The sequence below is a fragment of the Oryza glaberrima genome, chromosome 5 (assembly GCF_000147395.1).
Source record: "Oryza glaberrima chromosome 5, OglaRS2, whole genome shotgun sequence".
NCBI classification, from domain to species: domain Eukaryota; kingdom Viridiplantae; phylum Streptophyta; class Magnoliopsida; order Poales; family Poaceae; genus Oryza; species Oryza glaberrima.
Window position 1 is genome coordinate 21,682,753 of NC_068330.1, and position 9,911 is coordinate 21,692,663.

General features: G+C 45.0%; 1 protein-coding gene across 1 annotated transcript; it reads left to right on the plus strand.

Annotated features, from left to right (window-relative positions):
• The first annotated feature begins 293 nt into the window (after positions 1-293).
• On the plus strand, positions 294-6,268 carry LOC127774971 (receptor-like serine/threonine-protein kinase SD1-8). Its single transcript, XM_052301265.1, has 7 exons — positions 294-1,624; positions 4,052-4,186; positions 4,310-4,482; positions 4,747-4,957; positions 5,035-5,272; positions 5,382-5,532; positions 5,656-6,268. Exons 1-7 carry the CDS (start codon positions 328-330, stop codon positions 5,962-5,964), a joined length of 2,514 nt encoding a protein of 837 aa, XP_052157225.1. The 5' UTR covers positions 294-327; the 3' UTR covers positions 5,965-6,268.
• Positions 6,269-9,911: the final 3,643 nt, after the last annotated feature.

Sequence of the window (9,911 nt, forward strand, 5' to 3'; positions counted from 1 at the left end):
CGTTTGCACCGGTTTCGACAGTTCAGAGACCGGTTATATCTGGTTTTGGGGTTCAGGGACGAAAATCGGATTCGGTGTAAAATTTAGGGACCTCAGATGAACTTATTCCGTCCAGTAACCCACATAAAATTGCATGTAGCCCAAGTCCATGCGATGCATCCGACTCCTGCTACTTGGGCTGAGCGGGCCGTGTCCAGAAATGCGGCCCAATTTCGTTGGGACCGACAAGGCGACGCCCCGCACTGCATCGTATAACGGATTAACGGCAATATCCTCGTGCCCTCACAGCGAACGCGTCACTCGCGCGCACCGCGACGAATCGACCATATGGCCATCCATCAGCTCAGCTCCGTGCTCCTCCTCATGCTGCTCGCGCCGGCGACGTCGCGTGCCCGCGACAGCATCGCGCCGGGCGAGCCGCTCGCGGGCCACGACACGCTCGTCTCTGCCGGCGCCGGCGACGGCGGCGGCTTCGCGCTCGGGTTCTTCACCCCGCCGGGATCCAACGACACCTACGTCGGGGTGTGGTACGCGCGGGTGTCCCCCCGCACCGTCGTCTGGGTCGCCAACCGCGCCGACCCCGTCCCGGGCCCCGTCGACGGCAACGCCGGCGCCACGCTGTCCGTGTCCCGCGCCTGCGAGCTCGCCGTCGCCGACGCCAACTCCACCGTCGTGTGGTCGGTCTCGCCGGCGACGACAGGGCCCTGCACGGCGAGGATACGGGACGACGGCAACCTGGTCGTCACCGACGAGCGCGGCCGGGTGGCGTGGCAGGGGTTCGACCACCCCACCGACACGCTGCTCCCCGGGATGAGGATTGGGGTGGACTTCGCCGCCGGCAACAACATGACGCTGACGGCGTGGAAGAGCCCCTCCGACCCGTCGCCGAGCTCTGTGGTCGTGGCCATGGACACCTCCGGCGATCCGGAGGTGTTCCTCTGGAACGGGCCCAACAAGGTGTGGCGCTCCGGCCCCTGGGACGGCATGCAGTTCACCGGCGTCCCGGACACCATCACCTACAAGAACTTCAGCTTCAGCTTCGTGAACAGCGCCCGGGAGGTCACCTACAGCTTCCAGGTGCCCGACGCGAGCATCATGTCGCGGCTGGTGCTGAACAGCAGCGGCGGCGGGCTGGTGCAGCGGTGGACGTGGGTGGAGGCGGCGGGGGCGTGGAACCTGTACTGGTACGCGCCCAAGGACCAGTGCGACGCCGTGTCGCCGTGCGGCGCCAACGGGGTGTGCGACACCAACAGCCTCCCCGTGTGCTCCTGCCTCCGCGGGTTCGCGCCGCGGTCGCCGGCGGCGTGGGCGCTGCGGGACGGCCGCGACGGGTGCGCGCGGGAGACGCCGCTCGGTTGCGCCAACGGCACCGACGGGTTCGCCGTGGTGCGGCACGCCAAGGCGCCCGATACGACCGCCGCGACGGTGGACTACGACGCCGGCCTCCAGCTGTGCCGGCGGAGGTGCCTGGGCAACTGCTCGTGCACGGCGTACGCCAACGCCAACCTCAGCGCGCCGCCCGGGCGCCGCGGCTGCGTCATGTGGACCGGCGAGCTGGAAGACCTTCGAGTGTACCCGGCCTTCGGCCAGGACCTCTACGTCCGCCTCGCCGCCGCCGATCTCGGTATGTTTCACTTCACCGTCTGATACAGTTGTTTTTCTGGTCCTTCCTGCAATTATTTCTCGATCCATGATTGCACACTGGTTAGTGAGTTTTTTTTTTTGGGTGAAGTCATAGGACGTTTTACCTCATGAGATGTTTAAAGTTACTCCTAATACCATAGGAATAGTTACACAAATTATGACAAACTATAACAAAAACGGGTATAATCTGAATTTATTATCCGACATGTTTCAAGTTTAAAATTTTAACCCGAACACACACACACACACACACACACAGAGAGAGAGAGAGAGAGAGACTAGGTACACAATGCAGTATGCACTAATCACAAGTGAATTAGTCCTTTTTTCCCCACGCCATGTAGATTGAGTTTAGCTATGAATTTCCTTTTTGCCATTTAGTATCTGTAGATTACTACTAGATTGTCATGATCAAAGTAGCAAAGGAATCAAGGTAGACCGCTTTTTATTGCGGAAAAGCAGTCAGATGTATGCATTCATATGTTTCTAAGTCAGTACTAGTTCAGTCAGTGAGAGGGCACTATTTCTTCTGCTCAAGTTAGCTGTGAACTTTACTGTAGCATTCAAGTCGAACTTGCTTCACGTAACTTGTTTTTAAAAAAAATAAAGAAAAAGAAAACTACTTCATGGATAAACTGGACCTTACCTAACCTGTGCCTTTGTAGCCTGTAAGTCCCATCTCCACGAAGTAGAAAACATTCCTGTATTGTGCCTTTCAGTTTCAGATGCTCTGCCGGTCTGCCCAACCCACATACTCCTATGATCCTATCCCTCTATTCATCTGATGCTGTACTGCAATCCAATGAAAGCGAGATTAGAAAAAAAAAAAGGTTACCTGACAATGTATGAATAGATTCGTTTCCAAGTAACCCCAGAATTATTGGGAAGACTTTTTGTGCCCGTCCAATCATTCATCCACAGTTCATAGCTGTTATAGCTGCACATGATAAACCGGTACCTTACCCGGCAACTTAGCATGTTTCACTTCGCTTCGGCCCTGCTTCTGCATAGCTCCAGTCCTAGTCTTATCTGCCTGACGGCACTGCTAAGCAAAATGGACACGACTGTTTTCTTCCCTTACCTGAGACATGAACACGTTATTTTCGTGTTGCATCAGTACAAGTCGCCATCGCTGATAAGTAAGGTCCATGTTACCATCTAGTCCAAATTTTAGCCTGCAGACAGAATCACAGAATAGAATGAGTAATACTACGCAGTTAGCAATGACTCAGGCATGCATGAATCAATATGAGTTTATTGCATGTGTTGTGTTTTTGACATGTGGTTAATGTGCATGAGCCATGAGGTCCAACCCTACGATGTTGCATCCACAAAATTCAACTGGAAGCCTGGAAGCGACCAAAAAGTTTGTTAGTTTCACATGTTAGGTGGTCAAAATGAATATGCGTTACATTGGTAAATGGGAAAACATACCAATTTGCCTTCTAATGGAGCTCAGCAGATGATGTTAGATAGCCTACCTCAATAACATGAGTAAAACTTACGGAACAGTAGCACCATATCCATATATATGTTCCATTTTCAAAGGATCATCAAGCCAAAAGCAAGTAAACAAAATCAGCGTACCCTGACTTGCTGGTGCCTGGTGCCATCACAAATTTGTGTTGTCACCTTCATGGCTAGCAACACGCGACTGAACTATCTGCAGTGAATCGATGTGCACTGCAACTCCAGGCTATTGCTGATGGGGTTAAGGTGGCACCCCCTTTCCAGCACTGCAACATGATCTAAACGCTTTAAACAAGGTAAAATCCCATGTTTCCTTCATCGTCCAGATATTTTGGTTGGACAAGAGACAAGATGGAGAAATTCCATCCTCTTTACGCTGCAATATTATTGAAGGCGTGCATGGACCCTCTGCGTTGCATGTTTGTGTTCAGAGTTTCCACGGAACAGGACCACCGATGGTACCAAGGCATCCAGTTAACACAAGTTAATGTGATATGCAATAATGCAATTCATTTGGTGCATTAGAACATTATTATTCAATCTGTGGGGAGAATGTTCAGCATGAACTAGGGAGCTCCCACGAACCATCTCCTGCAAAATATCACACATCATGTTTTACATCCAGAATTTCTTCATTAGATAGCACTACAAAAGGTAGTACTAAAATGGACCAACCTAGAAAATGGATGCCTGAGTTTACCTGATGCATTTGACCATGCTTGCAGGTAGACTTCTGAAGTGAAAATCCAATATAAATTTACGATTCTAAGGCCAATGGTTTGCAATCTTTCTGATATGTTTTCTTGGCAATACTCATTATTTGGCAACCTTCTGAGTTTATACATCATCAGAAGGAATGCTCATGTACAAAAAACTAGACAAGAAAGTTGTAGGTACAGACAATCATGCAGAACTAATAGTTGTTATTCTTGCACAGATTCAACAAGCAAGTCTAAGAAGAAGACGCACATTATAATTGCAGTAGTTGTCAGCATCTGTGCGCTGGCAATTATTTTAGCCCTTACTGGGATGTACATTTGGAGAACAAAGAAGACAAAAGCAAGGCGACAAGGTAACACCTCTGATCCTAAACATATATAGACAAAAATTACCTCTTAAATCCAAATGTATAAAAGGGGACAAAAATCGATCTTTGTTTGCTTGTGTTTCTTAACTTTGATAAATTTTCAAATAGGACCAAGTAACTGGAGTGGTGGTTTACACAGTAGAGAGCTCCACAGTGAAGGAAATAGCCATGGGGATGACCTGGATCTGCCTCTATTTGATTTGGAGACAATAGCATCAGCCACAAATGGTTTCTCAGCAGACAACAAACTTGGAGAAGGTGGCTTTGGGCCAGTATACAAGGTATGCACAGATATCTAACTAATTCATATATCAGAAGTTGATTACCATAATCAAGGTTCATCTAAGATTTCACAAACAGTTCCTTGACTCAAACACATCATGATAGCTAATGTTAGCAACGGAAGCATCGGTAAATCAAAATTTTATGTCTTGCAGGACACAAGTAATAGTTGAAATAACCAGCAAAGATGGCATTCTAACTTTTCACATACTATGAAATGTCAGTACACACCTGATTGAAAGTACTTGACTTCAAAATTACAGGGTACACTAGAGGATGGGCAAGAAATAGCAGTTAAAACACTTTCAAAGACGTCAGTACAGGGTCTTGATGAGTTCAGGAATGAGGTTATGTTGATAGCTAAACTCCAGCATCGAAATCTTGTTCAACTTATTGGCTACAGCGTTTGTGGACAAGAAAAGATGCTTCTATACGAATTTATGGAAAACAAAAGCCTGGACTGTTTCCTGTTTGGTATGCCTTTAACCTTTGTGAGCATGAAAAATTCCATATCTATCAAGGAACAAACAGAAATCTTCCTATGTTCTCAGACAAATCCAAGAGCAAGCTACTTGACTGGCAAACAAGATACCACATAATCGAGGGGATTGCCCGAGGTTTGCTGTATCTTCACCAGGACTCAAGATATAGAATCATCCACAGAGACCTGAAGACAAGCAACATTCTTCTGGATAAGGAGATGACTCCTAAAATTTCAGACTTTGGTATGGCAAGAATGTTTGGCAGTGACGACACGGAAATAAATACAGTTAGAGTGGTTGGCACATAGTAAGGACCGAATAACGAACACGTTTTAATACACAATTTATTAATCTCCTAGTGTTGACTTTGTCATTTAATCTCCTAAAATTGACTATCTTTTCATGGTTTTCTACAGCGGCTATATGGCCCCCGAGTACGCAATGGATGGAGTATTTTCAGTGAAATCAGATGTATTCAGTTTCGGCGTCATAGTGCTAGAAATCATTTCTGGTAAAAGGAACAGGGGTGTCTACAGCTACTCCAGCCACCTAAACCTTCTAGCACGTGTAAGCATGAATCTGACTCATTTACTCTACGACAATTGATGTTGATTTGATTAATTGAAACCACAACCAAGAAAATATCTCTGAACCTTTTTTTGCCGACTAAATCCTCTAAGCTTATACCAGGCATGGAGCTCATGGAGTGAAGGGAACAGCCTCGATCTCGTCGACAAAACACTGAACGGCTCATTCAACCAAGAGGAAGTGCTAAAATGCCTCAAAGTGGGGCTCCTATGTGTCCAGGAGAACCCGGACGACCGTCCTCTCATGTCCCAGGTGCTCCTGATGCTGGCCAGCGCCGATGCCGCCTCATTGCCAGATCCCAGGAAGCCTGGGTTCGTCGCAAGAAGAGCTGCAACGGAGGACACGTCGTCGAGCAGACCAGACTGCAGCTTCGTGGACAGCATGACCATCACCATGATCGAGGGCAGGTAGGAATTTAGGATTGGAGTCGGAGCGCGACATTGTACTGAAGATTACTAGAACGCCTTTGCCTTTGCATTTTACTAGGTATTCTGTGTAGAATCATATATAGTCTTGTGATTGATTAACCCTAGCACTGAGTTGCGAATTCAATCCCACCCAAATAACCAGAAATCGAGATGCTACAACCATGGTAAGGACCAAGGATGGGTAATGGGTTTAAAATGCAGAGGAAAAAAAAATCAATGGGGGAGATCACCTTGCAGGCGGCGCCGAGAGCCTTCTCCGAAACGTCACGACGCATCCCTCCCACCCTCCTCCTCCTCCATCGCCGGCTCCTCGACCACGGCGACCACCACCGACCACCTCCGCTTCCCATGCGTCCGCATCGTCGGCCCCCTCGCTGCCAAACCCAAACCCCCCCACCAAAGTACCAAACCAAATTCAACCAACCGGAGCACCATGGGGAATCACTGAACGGTGCGCCGCACACCAGGCCGCCGCCGCCGCCGACGGCGAGCGAACTAGCCGGCGGCGCGGTGGCGATACTCCGCGTCGCCGTCGCAGCCGTTAGGGACGGGCCGTGTGCCGCACTGAGGGCCCATCATGCTGCAGGCTTCAGCGTCAGCAAGGCCCATTACGCCGCACCTCCCGCACGTCGACGAGGCCCGTTTCATTCGATACCTGGAAGAGGCCCAAATTCGTAGTAGAATATGTCAGGTTCCATTCTACTCCCTCCCTTTCACAATGTAAGTCACTTTAGCATTTCTCATATTCATATAGTCTAGATTCATTAACATCTATATGAATGTGGAAAATGTTAGAATGACTTACATTGTGAAACGGAGGGAGTATATTTTTATAATAGAACAGATTGAGTAGTTGACATGATTATATATTTTGTTTTATGATGTCAATGCAACGAATGGATATAAAACATATAATTATGTTTGATTGTACTAGCTCGACTAGTCAGCTGTTCAAGATATGCTAAGATAGGATGCTGGGATAATTTATTAGAAGTCCATTGGAATTTCCTCTTTGACTCAAGCATTTCTTAATCAGAGTTTCTTATGTCATCTGATCGTTCAAGCTACAACTGATAAAACATCAGAAAATGAACAAAACAGTAAAAAATAAACTTATAGGGAAAATTTTCCACATGTGTTATTAATGATTTAAAAGTTAGTGTTAAAAAATACACTACGATATATAAGAAAAACAATAAATTCTAAAAATAAAATTTAGTTGTGGGCTTGTAGCTGATAAAACAAGAAGTAGACTACGGAGAGGATAAAGCTAGATCACTCTACTGTAAAGCCTATTGAAACAATAGAAACAAGTGACATAAATATGTGCAATCGATCCATAGAAACAAGTGACAGTAGAAAATATATCTTATGCACAGATCCTTTATGATCAGTCGATTATAGACATCTATGCTTTTTTAATAAAATGAACAAATCTCTGCTGCTCTTGATAATCTTGGTGTGATCACTTTAGGTACGAATTTTATCTTAGATGATGTTATAAATGATTTAAAGAGTATAGAGGAAAAGAGGTTAAGTGAATATGTTAGTTCTTCTGTTAATCAGGTACATACTTCAAATGTTGATAGTGAGATATTAGATGATCAGGTGGATGATAATTCTCTACTTCAACATTTGTGTGGTGAATTAATGGAGGAGGTGATGGATTTTAGTCATGTGGATGATAATTATTCTCAGACCACTTTAAATTCTTTAGATACCTCTCCTAATAGTAAGAAAAAGACTAAAAGGGGAAAGAAAAAAAGAATATTTTTAAATGAAAGGGTTGTTCTGGAATTGTGATGGGTTTAAGGACCCGAAAAAACATAAGTTTATTTCTGATTTAACAAAGGAACATCACCTTGCTTTTATTGCTTTGTCAGAGACTATTAAGAAAGATTTTAGTCTGGCTGTTCTTAAAAATCTGTGTGCTGGCAAAGAATTTTTGTGGCATTGCAAGCCTCCTAGAGGTAGGTCCGGTGGTTTGCTTTTGGGCATCAATTTAATTAATGTTGATATTGGTTTGATTGATGAGGGAGATTTCTACATTAAGTTTCATTTATGTAATAAAGTCGATAAGTTTAAGTGGGCTTTAGTTATGGTGTATGGGCTAGCACAAAGTGAATTTAAGGATCAATTCCTTGCTGAATTAGTTAATATGTTGTTAACAGCGAAATTTGGTAAGCCTGGAGTAGTCATCGGCTTAGAGTCAGCATCGGCTTCGAAGTCCTTAGATTAGCCGATGAGAGTTGTCAAGTCGCCAGTTGTCGGATTCTTGCTATATTCGGTTAAGGAAATTGATATACTAAAGGAAGCTTATCCAGAAGAGACCGAGTTCAAAGAGAATGCGGCATGGCAAGTTATCTATTAATTAGGAATAGTTTGTTAGTTTCCTTTTATCTCTAGGAAGGTGTGTTCAGTATCCTATAAGGACTTTATCTTTTTCTTTTATCTTTAGGAAAGTTTCTTTCTTGTCCGACAAGGACTTGTATCAACCCATGGGTATAAATATGTACACTCGGGGTCTATGTAATCTATCCTCACGATCAATACAATTCGGCGCATCGCCACCTTTTTTACTTCTACTTTTGTTTTTACGTTCCAGTGGGACTTGGCACCCGACGCGGGGTTGCATCGTCTTCGATCTCCGGCGAAGGGATAAGTCCAATGTTCCGCCGGCCTGGGCAATTGTATCGTTTACTTCGGCGTCGTTCAAGGCTGCATCAGTACATTCGACCTCTTGGATTGCTCTGGTTTGGATGATATATTTGCCTACCTATTTATCATATGTCTCTGTTAATCTAGTCTTAGCATGTCAATTTAGCTCTATCGGCTGCTTCTCGTATTAGGGTTTCTGCCGGTATCGGCTAAATCGCGTTGCTAGATTGGATTAGCTTAGATATCTACCACCCTGAAAACTTAGTCAACGGCTTGATTGTCTAGATATTATGTTTCTTTTCATACTTAGTGCTGCATCAGTTAAGTTTGATCTACTAAGTCGTGCTTAGAACCATAATCTCTAGCCTGCTCCTTGATTGCCAATAAGGGTATCATCGGGGTTTCAGCCGGTGAGTTATCTATACGTTGCATCGGCTCATAAGGATTGCATATACATATAAGTTGGATTTAGCCGATAACAACAAAGGCTTCACTGTTTAATCTAATCTTGTAGATTTCATGACATCAGACCTCCAGCCGATGTGTGCTTTGACCTTCGGATCGATGCTTATTTATCATATCATTATTTGCTAATTGGTTTATACTGGATTATATTGTTATTTCATTACATGGTCATCAGCCGATTGCCTTTATATCATTATCTACATTGGATATATAGCCGATTGCTTAAACCCTATTGCTATCGGCTGGTATCGGCATCGGCTGTTATCGGCTATCGGCTGGAACTACTCCATCGGCTTGTCAGCCGATCGGCTGTTTTGATCTACTATTTGCATATCTTGTCAGTTGCAGGATCAAACTAACTGGCACGCCCGCATCTCATCAATCTTTGGACCTGCACAGGAGTTAAGCAGATCTCCCAGGCCGGTGTGTTCGATTTTTTCGTCAACATATGTGCAGTCATGAAACCTTACCAATTCTTATTGGTGGTGATTTTAATATTCTACGTAGCCCTGATGAAAAGAATAATGATAATTATGATGATAGATGGCCCTTCCTTTTTAATGCTATTATTGATGGGTTATGTCTCCAGGAGTTACAGATGTCTGGTAGGAAATTTACTTGGGCAAACAATTTAGTGAATCCAACATATGAGAAACTTGATAGGGTTTTAATGTCCACGGAGTGGGAACATAAATTTCCTTTATCTTCTGTGGTGGCTCTTAATAGAGATATTTCTGATCATACTCCTTTACTTTTAAATACAAACACTTCTTCTTTGAGTAATGCTCAACATAGTTTCAAGTTTGA